The 16,456-nt window shown below is 35.0% G+C and overlaps 1 protein-coding gene across 1 annotated transcript; it reads right to left on the reverse strand.

Moving 5' to 3' along the window:
* Positions 1–690: 690 nt before the first annotated feature.
* Positions 691–3,123, reverse strand: LOC133297769 (uncharacterized; the record flags this gene model as incomplete). Its single annotated transcript, XM_061496964.1, has 1 exon — positions 691–3,123. A coding segment is annotated over exon 1 (2,433 nt), but the record flags the coding sequence as incomplete, so codon positions are not given.
* Between the last annotated feature and the right edge of the window lie 13,333 nt (positions 3,124–16,456).

Here is a 16,456-nt window from a genome sequence, read left to right on the forward strand (position 1 = left end):
ACGGCCTCTATGTAGCAGTAGACCATTTTGAATATCCCAGTTCCCCTTTTTTCCTTTGGATGACTGTATTTCCCCTATTATTTTTGTAGCATAGGTATCGCTGTGTAGCTCCTTCTGTAATACGGAAACATAGTGAGTTTGTGGTGTGGAGAGTGATGTGAGGTGCGCAGAGGGGGACCCAATATCCCCTGGTAGTTGTCGAGATAGGCCATCTGCGGCTGCATTAGTAATACCCGATTTAAAAGTGATCGTAAAATTATACCCCAGTAACTTTGCCAGGAATTGTTGCTGTTCTGGTGTCTGTATCACTTGATTCATCAGGTGGTGCAAGCTCTTATGGTCCGTTCGTATGACGAAACTGGATCCTAAGAGGTATTGACGCCATTTACTCACTGCCGACGTAATAGCATACATCTCCCTTATATAAGTTGATTGAGTTTGCATGCGTGGGGAGAGTTTCTTACTAAAATATGCGACTGCCTTTCCATCTTGGAGCAATATTTTAAAATCAGGCAGAATGAGAATCGGTGCTTCAGTAAGGCACTTTTTTAATTCTAGAAAGGCCTTGTTAGCTTCTTCTGTCCAATAAAATTTGCCCTTTGTGAGGAGATCAGTGATTGGAGAAGCTATTTTTGCATACCCTTTAATAAATTTGCGATAGTATCCTGAAAGCCCTAGGAATGCGCGTACCTGAGTGACCGTAGTGGGAGTGGGCCAATCTGAAACGGCGATGACCTTATCTGGGTCAGGTGCGACGCCTGCACTAGAGACAATGTGTCCCAAGAACTGAATAGAGGATGTTGCAAATGCACATTTGGAGAGTTTTGCATACAATTTGTGCTTCCTCAAAATTTCCAGGACTTGATGTAAATGATTGATGTGCGTTTGTAATGTGGGGCTGAACACTAAGATGTCATCAAAGAATATGACCACAAAACGTCGTAAGATTGGTGCAAAAACATCATTCATTGTTGCTTGAAAGGTGGAAGGAGCATTCGACAGCCCAAATGGAAGAACCATAAATTCAAAGTGGCCGTGGTGTGTCCGGAATGCTGTCTTATGAATATCCTCGGAGTGCATGCGAATTTGGTGATAACCTGATCGGAGATCAAGTTTTGAGAAAATTGTTGCCCCGTGAAGTTCGTCCAACAATTCATCCATGGTTGGTATAGGAAATTGATCTCTGACAGTGATTGCATTTAAGGCTCTGTAATCCACACAAAATCGCCAAGTACCGTCTTTCTTTTTCACTAATAGGACAGGAGAACTGAATGGGGATTGGCTAGGACGAATGATTCCTGCTGATAGCATTTCCTGACATAATTTTTCAATTTCGCTCTTTTGGAAATGTGGGTAGCGGTAGGGTCTAACTTGGATAGGTTTTGTGTTAGGGAGTAAATGGATATGGTGGTTATATGGACGGTGTGGTGGTAAGGTGTTGGGAATGGTAAACACATCATTGTAGGTGGAAAGTAATTTTTGGATGTCAGGGACAATATGGTGGTGTTCTGTGTCGTGTGTTTGTGGGGTGTTTGGTGGGGCAGAGTGAGAACTGTTGAAACACATGAGGCATGAAGTGTATGCATCAGTGACCATAAGTTTATTCAACTTTGCAGATGAGATAAGTATTGGGTGGTCAGGACGGTGTCCGTGAAGTTGAATGTTGGTGCCTTGATGGTCAAATGTCATGAGCAATTGGCTATAGTCGGTAAGAATTGGTCCCAAGGTGCTGAGCCATTGAACCCCTAGGACAATATCTGTACCCTTTAACTCCAAAGCGTATAACTCAACGGAAAATGAATGAGACTGCAGCATTAGAGGTACTTCCTTGCAATATGCCTGACATTGAAGCCCCTCACCATTGCCTACCTGCACAGTAAACGGCTCTAAAGACTGCAAAACCAATCCCAAATAAGTGGCCATTTTATGCGTGATAAAATTATGAGTGCTGCCTCCGTCAATTAGAACCTGAACTGGTTTGCCAAATATCGTTCCTGTTAAACGAAAAGATCGTGGAGAATAATGGCCAAATAAGGCGTTCAAACTGATCTCAGAAAAGGGATTAGAAATCTTATCTATAATTGGAGATTCTGTGTGTTCTTCAGAGTCGGCTGGGGGTGGTTCATCTTCGATGCCATCAAAATAGAGCAAGGTGGCTTTTCCTTTGCATTTATGGCCAAACACGTATTTTTCATCACAATTGTAGCAAAGCCCTTTTTCTCTTTTATGTTGCATTGCTTCTGGTGAAAGTCTTTTAATAGGAAGTGGGGATGTTATGGGTGAATGTTTGGTGGTGGTGGATGGATTGGCTGATGTATTTGGTGTGAACGGTGGACGTGGTGTCCACTGTCGTTGGGTTTTGTACCCTGTATTGGAGTCTGTGTGCTGGTCCTCATATATTTTTGCCAGTGAAAATGCAGCATGGATATCGTGAGAGCGTTGAATTAATACTTGGCTGCGAATGTTCGGTTTGAGACCAGCGACGAATAGTGCTCGTTTGAGTGTAGGAGAAAGGCCTGGGACCCTGCTGGCTATGACTTCAAAACTAGCTTGGAACTCACTAACCGTCGTTTGTTGTCGAAGGTTGGCAAGGCAGACTGCCGGATCTTCAAACTCCGATGGTCCAAAACGCCTTTGCGCCGCCACTACGAACGCGGCCCAATTGGGAATTAACCCATCATTAAAAAGTCCTTGGAACCAAGAATTTGCTGGTTTGTCAAGGTTGAAGGATGCAACTAACACGCGTTCTGCCTCGGGTATCTGATAGAATTCAAAATATCTATTGGCCTGAAAAATCCAATCAGTGGGATCGCCGTCTGCAAACCTCGGAAAAGTGATTTTCGTTGGTTGTGTACGATTAATGCCTGTGTGGTTTGGCTGAGATTTGTAGGGACTTGAGCCGAGAACCCCCGATCCGTTGGACTGATTTTCCAGAATTCGATTGATGTCCTGGCGGAGTATCGCAAAATGTTGATTCTGCTGGTTTTGCGATTGCTGCAATTGTGCTTGCGAGTCCTGTAATGCCAATTGTTGTTGTTCACGTACGAGTTCTGCTGCCTCGAGTTGTTTTTCCAGCGTTTCTATGCGCTGAGTCATTTCACGCATGCGTGTGTTCTCCGCCATGTGGGAGTGAGATCAGATGAAAGCACCAATTAAGGGAAACTTCTTAGGATTAAGTGAGAGGAGAGGAATTTAGGAAGAAGAATTGCGATCAAAATATTCCATGAATTTTATTGATCTTTCCAGGATTTTTATAATAAAATAAAATAACAACCTAATGGCTAAGGATGCCACTTACTAACTAATTACTGGAAATTAAAATAACAAATTGAAGATAAGGATATCTTAAGGGTTGATCCTATCTGCAACTAACTAACAAACTGATAATTGCATAATTATTAAATAAGAAAATAAAGACTCCTAGTTAATAAAGCTTAATCATAATCTTGAAGATGGGCTGGTGCTTTTGTCATTCGTTTGGGCCTCTCATTAACTGGGCTTGCTACAGTATTGCAAATGAAATGCGAATGAATGAATAGGATATTTCATAAATGATTGGCGAATAGTTTGCTGTAGTCTTATCTTTCAATTGTGATTAGTTCCATCCAAGACGTGCATGTTTGGAGTGTTTGAGATGACTCGAGTAGCAAGAAATGTTAACCAAACAGTGAAATACATTTTTTTTTTGTTTCCCAAGATATCCTTCGGCCGATAGTCAAAGACTAATTCTTTCGAAGCAGGAGATCACATTAAATGAGTAAACCTCTTCCAACAAAGCATTTTCCATACGTACGGCCAGGAATCGAACTCCTGTCAGCATGCTTAAAGAACCCAAGTGAAATATATTTTAGGTACTAAGAAATCAAGGTCGGAAAATGCATATGGATTATTACTTCTTCTTTTTTAAGATTATATCATCTCACATTTAGAACAGTGGGATAAAATTGGCTGCAATTAAATGGTAAGATTATAAAATATAAAATAATGTTTACCAATGTATTTATTTAGTATTACTCATCAATAATTACATCGGACCACAGAGTAATATATGGAACATAACTTCTTGTTCTTTTTTGTGGTAATTTATATGAGTAGGTCATATTTGTGTTGGGTCGAGGTTGGACATTTATATGAATACACTCAATATATGAAAATATTTTAACTTTATTTTCACGTGTTAAATTACATTTTTTATTACACGAAAAACTAATTATATTATGCTATCCATTTTATTTTACAACTTAATCCAATATTAATTATATTTTTATATTTGATGAATAATAGTTAATATCATTTATTACTTTTTAAGGTATGGAAATTTACTAATACATATAAATAGATACATAATTATATAAATTAAGCTAAAAACGTATAATGATCATAATTAAATATAAAAAAATTATTATAATTTAAAAATGCCACCGTTGCCTAAAAAATTTAAATTTAAGTTGATTCAGAAAAAAGGTAAAAAAATAGTTAGTATTTATAAATTTATTTAATTTAAATTATCTTTTCCGTAGTTTATGTTTTTATATCAAATTCCATAATTTTACCTATTTTTATTTTTATTTTTAAGGACTAATATAGTACAAATTAAAGATTAAAAATATAAAATCAATATTTATAAAAAAGGAAAAAGAAAATGTTAATAATTAAAAATAAGATTTAAATTTTAAATGGATAAAAATATAAAAACTGATTCTTTATTGATAAATATTAAATTTAAATGAATGAAAATTTATAAATTAAAAAAATAATAATGATATTATGAAAATTTACTTATTTATCAATAAAATCCAGCAAAAATTATTCGATGTAAAATTGAATATTTTAGAAAACATTTTTATATGTACACTTATCAGCTCATTTCCGTTATTCAAGTTTTTTCTTTTTTAAGTAAACTAACATCTTAGAGGGTGGCAAACTAATTATGAACGTATGGGGTGGCGATGATCGTGGCAGTGAAGATAACGGCGATGACAGGGCTTTTTGACCATTATAGCTTTTTTTTAATAATTAATTACCACCTTGACCATATTTATAAACTATTTTAAAAATTTAACCTCTCCAGAAAACATAACACCAATCTGCCCTTGTTTGACCGTTGACCATGAAACCTACCCGGGTACACCCCTACCTACCCGGGTATATTTTGAAATTTTTTACCTACCCGAATACACCCCTACCTACCCGGGTATATTTCTTGAATCTGAAAAAATATTTGAATTATTTACCCGGGTAAGAAAGGGTATACCCGGGTAAATAACCTGGCACTGTTTGTAAATAATCTGGCTTTCTGCAAAGGGTCTTTTCTTTTTGTAAATAACAAGGGCTGCCATGTGTTTAAATGACTAGATTGTCCATTCGCCACTGATGGACCTGCCATTGTTGAACCTGCTGTTAGTGGACCCGATGGCCTTGCTGAGTGAGAAAGGATATTTCATTAGAATCGGTTATCTTGGTGCTGTCATTGTAATTGCTGAATTATCTCTGCAGATTGAGGATTATATTGTCCTCATCTAGCTAGCCACTAATATCATTTGTTTTGGTGCATTTCTTATAACTGTGATCTGTTTGCTGTTGTTCATTTTATCTTGCTGAGATTCTGGTGCCAACAGCTACCCTATGTTGACCCTGATTATTTACCCGGGTACACCCCTTTCTACCCGGGTAAATAATTCAAATATTTTTCCAGATTCAAGAAATATACCCGGGTAGGGAGGGGTGTACCCGGGTAGGTAAAAAATTTCAAAATATACCCGGGTAGGTAGGGGTGTACCCGGGTAGGCTTCATGGTCAACGGTCAAACAGGGGCAGATTGGTGTTATGTTTTCTGGAGAGGTTAAATTTTTGAAATAGTTTATAAATAGGGTCAATTTGGTAATTAATTATTAAAAAAAGGCTATAGTGATCAAAAAGCCGCGATGACAGCAATAACAATGGAGTTGGGACAAAGTTTAATTTTAATAAAAGAAATATTTAATTTTTAACTTTTATTTTATTAAAAGTAAAAAGTTTTAACTTAAAAAATAAGAATTTAACCTCTTTTGTGATTTTTGAAAAAAAATTTCTTCCAAACGAACTGTTAGTCTTTAATCATAATTAGCGTGCCAAAGTAATCATTAACTCAAACTTGTTCCGTCTTTTATTTTACGTTTAAGAAGCATAGGGCACTTCACGTTGAAATTCAAGTTTGAAGCAGTGACGTAATCATGGCAACCTTGATGATCCTACGGACAGAAAATGTGTGTTCAGTGTACGACAACAAAAGATGAATTCCATCCATTGGGTGAGAAAAAAAGTAGGCCCCACGAGGGAAAAGAGTTTTTTTTTATCAAAAATATGGTGAAAAAATATATTTTTTGAAAATATTACGAAAAAAATTATTTGTTAAGCTAAAATATTTATGGAAATGTCGAGTCAATTTTATTAATATTATATTTAGTTCATTGTAAAATATGAATATGAATTTGAAATAATTTTACAAAACTAATCTTATCCAACTTTTTCAATTTAAAATTAAAATAAATTGTTTCATAATCAATGCAGAAGAATCAGTTCCGGCCGAGGCAAAAATGACAAAAAGTCCAAGGCAAAACAATATCTGATTTTGTATCCATTTCCATTCGACGCCAAAGGCTCGAAGACGACTACAGAAGTATATTAATAAAATGCTAAATCAACTCTTTTCACTGGCTTTTTTCAGCAAGTCCTTGAGAACTAAAGATCATATAAGGTCACAATTAGTGGATATATGGAGAAGCAGAAGCAAGAATAAAAAGAAAGTAATTTGTTGGGCAAGATGTGAACAGCCACCGCTTGAAACCCTTGTTCCAAATCAACTACCCAGAGTCTAGTGGCGGTGCCACGACATCCACCACTGAAATTCCACTATTGTTAGAAACGACACAAACCCATCCTCGTTTAGCAACCATTTTCTCAACACCATTAAGCCTCTCTGATACCATAACCTCCTCCCAAGCATCTCCTTCATTGATACAAATGGTTAAAGTAGTAAGTTGAGTCTGTTGAGTTACTTGGAGTTAATTGCTAAAGGGTCTGTCGAGTTAGTTCTTGATTGTTTAAGAGGTAAGAATAAGTGGACACGTGTCTTCCATATGTAGAAGATATGTTGTGTATAAAAGTGACTATAGCTTGTACCAAAAGGGAATGAATGAAGAATATCACTTTAGCTTTTCCCTAATAAAAGGAAAAGCTAATTAGGGAAAAGCTAAGTGATATTCTTCATTCATTCCCTTTTGGTACAAGCTATAGTCACTTTTATACACAATATATCTTTTGCAGAAGGAAGATACGTTGTCGCAACCGTATCGCGACGTGACGGCGAAAGAATATTGAATGGTTAAAACAATGGAGTCGCCACCAAGGTTTATTTAGGAAAACATTGGAAAAACCTTTTTTAAAGACAACTGGTCTTTGAAAACAAAAGAAATGGATTCGGGAGTCGATTACGAGTAGGGAAGGTATTAGCACCCTACACCGTCCGTTAAAAAACGGTTACCTTATATTAATTGTGCAAATTATTGATAAGATTTTAAATATTTATTTCACCCTAAGAAATTAAATAAAATTGACTGTTGGAAAAGAAAACAAACTTTGAAAATGTATTTTTGTGCTTGACGGGAAGAGTCCCGCTCCGACGTATCCCTCGGTACAATAGGGAACTCAAAGCTACGTCGTTCTGTAGAAAATATTTGTGTGTTTATTGATTTTAGTTTTTGAAAGTAATTTTAAAGAAAATTTATTGGAAGGTGGCTTGAAGGTTTCGAATTACCAAGCTGTCGTAGCTAAAATAATCTGAAACGATAATTGTAGGATTAACAAGCTGTCTCAACTCAGCTAATCCCTTTTTAATAAATTAAATTTCATGTTTATTATTTTCATTATTTTGAATTTTAAGATAATTTTGAATGAATTTTGAATCACCAAGCCGTCACGGCTAAAATGAGTCAAAATAAAATACACGGGGTTAACAAACCGTCACGGTTAAATTATCCCTTTGTTGAAAATCTTAATGTTTTAAGTTTCAATATCAAATTTTAGATAAATTTTGAATCACCAAGCCGTCACGACTAAAATGAATCAAAAGGGTTATGTAAGGTTAACAAGCCGTCACGGCTCAGCTAATCCTTTTAAAACAAATTTCATGTTACTATTTTAATTATTCTAAAATAGATTTGAATGAATTTTGAATCACCAAGCCGTCACGGCAAAAAATGAATCAAAAAAATATACACGAAATTAACAGACCGTCATGGCTAAGTTAACTCTTTTTATAATAAACTTGAGGTTATTGTATTATTTTAATAAATTTTCATAAAGTCTAATTATATTATATAAAAAATGATATTGTAGCGCACTATACACTTAAGATATAAAGAGATGTTAGTGTGATTTACTGGACAAGAAAGAAAAAAAATATATATAAATAAAAAATGCTAGTGTGCCGTTAATAATATAATTCATAATAAGGCAACTTTAAATAAAATAAAAGTTAACGAGAACATAAATGAAATCATAGAAAACAAGATGGTGTATGTTGTTATCAAGATATCTCCACTAGTTATTAGTATCATGCATGCTTATAGATCTTATGTCTAGTGATCCATGAAAAAAAATATATTAAAATATTCCACTAGAAACATAAGCTCGTAGGTTTGTATGTTTAATGAGCTACTAAAAGCATTAGAATATTTTCGCTACTGTACCTAAAAGCCAACAAGGTTTATGACATCTTAGATAAATGAATCAAATGGTTATGTAAATGCTCAAACAGTACGTCTAAAAAAGGGTGGCAGAAACATGACAGCAATAGAACTCTATGTTGGTTTATCATTCTTTTAAAGCTTAATATGAGTCCAAAAGAAAACTTTAAACCCAAATGAAAAAGAACCTGAGCAGGGGTATCAAAGGCAAAGATCCTTGTGGCAATGGTCATTCACAGTGGAAAATATCACAAGAGATATGCTAGACAGATGGTAGAGCGAGGTGGTGCGCTTGACAGCGGCAACAACAACAGTGGTGTTAGCTCTCCTCAAATTCTTTTTTTTTTTTTTAAGTCTTTTCCTTTCTTTCTCTAAAAATTCTTTGGGTTTTAGGAATCTGTTGTCTTCCTAAGAATCCCTCATTTCTCTCTTTCAGTATTTCTGTTTTAGCACTACCTTTCCTTTCTGAAAACTTTCCAACCAATCCACCATAAAAAAATCCTTTTCACAATCAAGGTCTTCGATATTTATAGAGTGAGGGCTGATTTTTTATTATTTCCCTTACCTCCCTGAACACGGCTCCCCTGCTCTTCTTATCCTCTTCCCACGCCCTCCTAAACACATCACGTGGGGTTGTATATGGAGATCAACAAAATGAATTGACAAGCGATTGTTTGATAGTTGGTTAACCCAAGGATGGCGGTTTCATATATAGGGCAATTAATGCACTTTATGGGTTAAGGGATGGGGCATGCAGGTTATGGGTTCTGCGATGGAAGTGGGACCTGGCATGTCAAGATGATGAAGGGATGGAGGTCACGTGGAGCAGTGTTTATTTTATTTTTATTTTTTATTTTTTATATTTTTTATATTTTATATATATATATATATTTTGTGGGAGGACAAAATTAAGTGATTACACACGTGTCCACCAATTGTTACGATACTTGAGGTCACCACCTCAAAAGCTAGCTCAAAAGGTGAGAGTGCCCAAGGCCTTATAAACTCCACATTAATTTCCTATACAACCAATGTGGGACTCGTAACATTGTCACCCCCTTTAAGGGCCGACGTCCAAGGCGGCTTTCACTCTATCGACACTGACCCGAAGGTAGCCCTTTCTGCCTTTGGGGAGGTTTCACCCACCAATCAGTATTCAGTGCCCAAAGGCACCTTAGTCTAGCCTATAGATAGCCCTTTTGTGGCCTCAACTCTTAATGAAAGCACCAGTTGTTAGGAATAGAACCTAACTGATACAAGAAACAGAGAAATAAAGGGAAGAGCTAAACTGATATTCTTCATTCATTCCTTTTTGGTACAAACTATAATCACTTTTATACATATCATATCATCTACAGATGAAAGACACATGTCCACTTATTCTAACCTCCTAAACAATTAAGAACTAACTCAACAGACTTTCATCAATTAACTCCAAGTAACTCAACTTACTACTTTAACCATTCGTATCAACTGCCTTCCCTGTAGATCAAAGTCGGTCTCCGACTTAATGGATCCTCATGGTGAGATTCAACTCCAAATGGAAGCACTAGTTGTTACGAACCTTGAGATCACCACCCAAAAACTAGCTCAAAGGGTGAGAGTGCCCAAAGCTTTATTAACTCCACATTAGTTGTATAGGCAACCAATGTGGAACTGGTAACATTGCCACCCCTTTAAGGGCCGACGTCCACGACGACTTTCACTCTATCGACACTGACCCGATGGTAGCCCTTACCCTTTTGACGGCTTCACTCATCTATCAGTATTCAGTACAACACCTCTTTAGGAGGTATAATACTTTAATCCAGCCTATAGATAGCCTTATTGTGACCTCAACTCTCAATGAAAGCACAAATTGTTACGAACATTGAGGTTACAACCCGAAAAGCAAACTCAAAGGGTGGGAGAGTCCCAAGGCCTTATAAACCTCACATTAGTTTCCTATAAACCGATGTGGGACTCGTAACATTCCTCTTCCATCGCCGCCACCGGTCCCCTCCACCCACACAACAAACCCTCCGGTATCTCCTTCCACACAACCTTCCATCTTCCAATTCCCTTTTTTTCTCCCGCTCTCCATTTTTTTGGGTCCCACTTCTCCAACTACACGGTCTAAATAGAAGGCTAATTTTGTCTGAAAAACAAGTGGAAATTTTCCCATCACCCGATAATCTAAGAATACCATCCTTTGGGAGGTACTTTGGTTTAGGTTTTACACACACAACGGAATCCCGAGAAAATCACTTTTCCTAAATTTTTTTCTAAAATGTGCTACCAAACATGCATGGTCTTCTTGGAAACCCACTTCACTTTTCTGCGTATCTCAAAATAATATCCCTACCAAACATCCTCTTAGTGATAGGACAACCGAACTCGATGGTCTCTTTACTAAAAAGGAAAACAAAAGTTTACCTTTTTATTTTTTTATCTTTTACATTTTTTCTAATAAAAAATGACCATCGAGTTTGATAACCTCAAAGCAAGTTTTTCTCCTTTGATAGGAGACAAATCTTTGGTGCAGAGCTACTGCACCCAGCTCAATGCATCTTCTTTCTAAATAAGGGAAGTTTTATCCCATTTCAATTCTTATGTTTTTTTCTATTTCCTTTTATGTCCTAATATTTTATCCTTATTTGAGAAGGAGTGTACAATACAACAGCTGCACCAAAGATTTATCCCTTAATGGGATAAGACAACAGAACATTATTTGTGTGCTTTCGGCGCCTGGAAAAATTGGTGGAACTGAAGAGAGAGAAAGAGAGAAGAGCTTCAGAAAAGAGGAGAAAGGAGGGAGATTTTTTTTTTTTTTGATCCAGGTGTCACTCCCCTAATGGAAGGACCACCAAAGACCCGAAACACTCTAAATTTTTCTGAGACAACACTTCTCCTATTGGTCGCTCTCCATGATGTATGCTCAGAAAAAAGACACACAAATGCCACGCGTTTTATCACTCAAATCCAGAACAATGAACAATTTATTGGTGGCATCCTTGTAAATTTCTTGATTTTTGACAGCAACCAATGTTTACATAAACAAGGTCGGAGAGATACACGAAAGGTTTCTTTCTCGCAATCTAAAATTTTCTAGCATTTTTTCGAGACAGTTTGATATATGAAATAATTAATTCAACTCATAAGCTTAAATTTTTAAATGAAGTTATTGTGCGAAGAAGTTTTATAATATTTAATTATTTTATTGATAGAATTCATGTAAACTTTGATGTATATAAAAAATAATTTAATCCACAAATTTAAATTATTAGGTGAAGTTACATTAATAATTTTTTATTACTCTTCTCTTGTGGGTAAATCAAATATCATAATATACAATATTTGATTTACCCTTCTCTTATGCATATAAAACATACAGTAATCCTGTTTATTAATTAGGTGAATAAAGGAACACCATGGCTTCAACGTGCATGATTTAATCATATATGAAGTTAGTATTCATTCTGCAAAAATGCCGCCAATTCGTACAAAAAAAGAGAAGAAGTTAGCCCTCAATGAACAAAATTATTATTTTATTATAAGAATGAAAAAATTAATTGCGATAATAGGAGAAAGGGCGTATTATCAAAATTAAAACATAATCATATGCCATTTTTAATAGTAATGTAATCTTCAAATAATTTTAAAAGATTTAGTTTTGATTTTCTTATAGGATAAAACATTCTTACATTATCATATATGTTAATCCCTAACAAATCAGGATCGTCAAATATACGGAAATTAACGATTAACAGTGAGAGTAAAACATTTATTTATACCGAATGAAAGGATCTTTCCAATATATATATATATATATATATATGATATCCACGAGAAGTACAAACTTCCACATTCAAGGTCCATTTGCACATCACCGTCTGCTATATATGGGAAAGTCTGGCTGTTGGGCACATGTGAAGGGATTTTTTATTCACACACACAAAAAAGAAGGATAATAAATGCTTTAATTTTTAGGTTTTTCACCATTGACTGCGCAAATTAAGCAACACAACACCATAATCCTTTGTTTAAAGCCAAAGCTTATGTCTAATGCATTAGTGGCAAAAAAACCGGCCGTTGGACTTTTTGCAAAGACACATTTAGTGCATATACTTGAGTACACGTAATTTGTTCAACAGTACTGTGGTTTATAAATGGTGAATTGAAAAAGATTCACCGGCTATGAGTGTGTGGTTGGGGTTCCCATTCATTTGCTATGTTTTCCTGAATTGTTATTTAGCGTGGACCATGTTGTTGTTGACAAACTCATCAGAAGTGCAGAGAATGCATCGTAAACCCAAAATTTTTTTTGTTTGAATGGGATGTACCCAATTGGATACATTTATTTTTTTTAAAGGAGAAAAAATTTCAATGTGGCGAAAAAAAAAATTAGAAAGTGGTAATTTTTCTTACCAAATGTGAAAAAAAAGGAAATACCTTTAATATCAAAATTTTTACTCTGTAAACCCAGAGTCTCTGTGTTCTGCTGCTTGGAATGGAATGCAAACTGAAGATGGCGTACTGAACCAACTTAAAATAATTTTTTTTTTTATAAATTAAATTAAGAGTAAATTAATCATGGCATTTGTAATAAGACAAATATGTATAATTTCTCAAATCAAAATATCATAAAGTTTGATAATATCTAGTAATTAATAATTCTTATTACCCACTTATTCTTTAATCATATACATTTAATTGTATTTTGAATTTATAGAAACTTGTATGACCCTAGAAGAGATATTCTTTAATCTGTATTTATAATTTATCTCAATTTAATAAATTAACTCATTCGAATCATTTGTTTTCCAGATAACTAAATCATCGTACCCACTTATATAAAAGTGTGTCTTTGCGTATTTTATTACTCTTTTATTGTTATTTTCCATCAAAATACATACTAGCTACAGCTCGAAAGAGATTAACATCAACATCAATATCAACAGTATCTTTAACCCAAGCTAATTGAGATCGGTAGTAGATGAACCCAATAATAAATAAGAGGAGATTAAAAATAAAATAAAATAAAATAAAATAAAAATAGAAATAAAAGATTGAGGAAGGGGGAAATAAGATAAAAGACAAAAAGGAGAGAAAAGAGAGAGGGAGGATTGAAGAGGAAAAGGACTAAAAAAGGACAATCTCAAACATAGGAATACCAATGGGTTTAACCTTCCACCTTGGTTATAGCTTTTCTTCATTCCATCCTCAGACACACCGTCCGCCAATCTATATCTCGCTCCATTAAGTTTTGTTTAACTACCTTTCCCCAGGTAAGTTTCGGTCTACCTCTAGCTCTCTTTGTGTCGAGCTCTTGATAACAAACTTTTGTTCTTACAGGAATATCCAGGGGTCGTCTTATTACGTGCCCAAACCACCTCAATCTATGTCCCTTCATCTTTTCAGATACCAGTACTACTCCTACCTTTCGTTGAATATCTTCATTTCTTATCATCCTCGTATAAGCACACATCCATCTTAATATCCTCATTTCTGTTACTCTCATTTTATGCTCGTGTTGCCTATGTGCTTGCCAACATTTAGCTCGATATAACATTGCAGGTCTTACTGCTGTCCTATAGATTTTCCTTTTAGCTTAAGGGGAATTTTACGGTCACCTAAAAACCCAGATGCACTCCGTTATTTCATCCATCCTGCTCTGATTATATGATGTATATCCTCATCAATCTCACCACCTTTTTGCAACATTGATCCCAGGTATCTAAAAGCATCTTTCTTGCGTACCTCTTGGCCAAGTAGATGCACGAGGTCTTGATCTTCATCTTTTATCAGAGAAAACTCACATTTCATATAGTCAGTCTTGCTCCGGCTTAACGTGAAACCTTTAAACTCAAAGTGCTTCTTCACAATTGAAGTTTCCTATTAACACCATCTTTGGTCTCATCAATAAGCACAATATCATCTGCAAAAAGCATACACCACAACACTTCCTCTTGAATGTCTTTTGTTAGTTCATCCATCATTAAGGCAAAGAGATAAAGACTCAGAGTCGAACCTTGGTGTACACTTAATGTAATAGGAAAATAACTTGATGTTCCATTACAAGCTTTCGCACATGTAGTAGCCTCATCATACATACCTTGATTGCATTTACATACTTTGATGATACTTTTTTCTTCTCAAGAACCCACCATCAAACTTTTCTTGGGACCCTATCGTATGCTTTCTCAAGATCTATGAACATCATATGTAAATCCTTCTTTTTTTCTCGATATCTTTCCATCAATTAACGATCAAGAAAATAGCTTATGTGGTACATCTTCCTGGTATAAATCTAAATTGATTTACATAAACCTTAGTCTCTCTCCTCAAACGATGTTCAATAACTCTCTGCCACAACTTCATAGTATGGCTCACAAGCTTAATGCTTCTATAGTTATAACAATTCTGGATATCTCCCTTGCTTTTGTAAATAGGCACAAACACACTCTTCCTCCAAGCACTATACATCTTAATTGTTTGAAGAATCTTATTGAAAAGATGAGTCAGCCAATTATTGCCACCTCCCCCAAGTCCCTCCACACTTCAATAGGTACATCATCGAGTCCGAAAACTTTATTAGTCTTCATCATCTTTAAAATCTTCTTAACTTCATGTGTATTGATTCTGTGCATAAACCTTCTATTTATAGCTCGAAAGAGATGTGGAGAAGATAACATATATTATTGAAACACCAAGGTCTTGCAAAATCTCAAATCCAATGACATATGTGATTACCATATATTGAGTCAAAACGCTACTCTCATTAGTAATATTATTTTATAATTTCGTGTGCTTTAGTTAGATACCTGTTGACAAATTTGCTTAAACTTTCGAAAGACACGCATCACCTTGTTTATTAAAATAAGGAGAGAGACTTTACAAAATACCACTAACCGCAAATATGATGTTCTAAACTTTAGACCAAATCACTAACAGTCTAACACATTTGTAAAGGGGTTATTATTATTATTATTATTATTATTATTATTATTATTATTTGGTGAATAGTAAAAGGATTATGATAGAATAGAAGTTCAGATAAAGTTTATATATAGCGTTATGCTTTCTAGCACCATCTTGATGAAAGCATGTTTAACTTTAAATATTCAATCAAACATTAAAACCAAGTACCCCAGGAATAAATACTTTTTCACTTTAAAAATAAAAAGTGTATTTCTCTTTTGTTGCAAGATACGGCTTGGTTCAAAAAGCACAACGTTTTCCGTTCTAAGAGTCAAAAGCCTCATATGTGAGAAATTCTTGTATTCCATATGGTGCTTAGGTAGCTGAATACCAACCTACCTATCTCAAGTGGAACTTAAGAAGAGACAAATTAGATGTCTATCATTATATCATGATACTGAATTTAGGCATGAACTTTGGGGAAAGTTTAACAAGATAAGGTTATTTAATATAAAACAAGCGAACAACAATATAAATGAGGATTTCAACACTGTTTATATAGAATTCAGAAGCTTGCACGTAATCACATGACAACTTTAGCTTCTATAATAAATAACTTCTAATTATGAGAGACTACATAAAAACTTGATGGTACATGAATTAGTTCAACTGTGGTCTGTGGCATTATGTTCAATAAATTGGAAGACAGTATAACCTATATGAATATGTTGTTAAGTGAAAAATTAATGGATATTAAACTCGCTTGATTCCGGTGGATGGAAAATATTGGCTCCATTAATTGTAATAATGAAAAATAATTAACATCATTA

This window comes from Gastrolobium bilobum, unplaced genomic scaffold (genome assembly GCF_033153095.1).
Source record: "Gastrolobium bilobum isolate Gb01-03AN ecotype WA unplaced genomic scaffold, APGP_CSIRO_Gbil_v1 utg53966, whole genome shotgun sequence".
Classification (NCBI taxonomy): Eukaryota; Viridiplantae; Streptophyta; class Magnoliopsida; order Fabales; family Fabaceae; genus Gastrolobium; species Gastrolobium bilobum.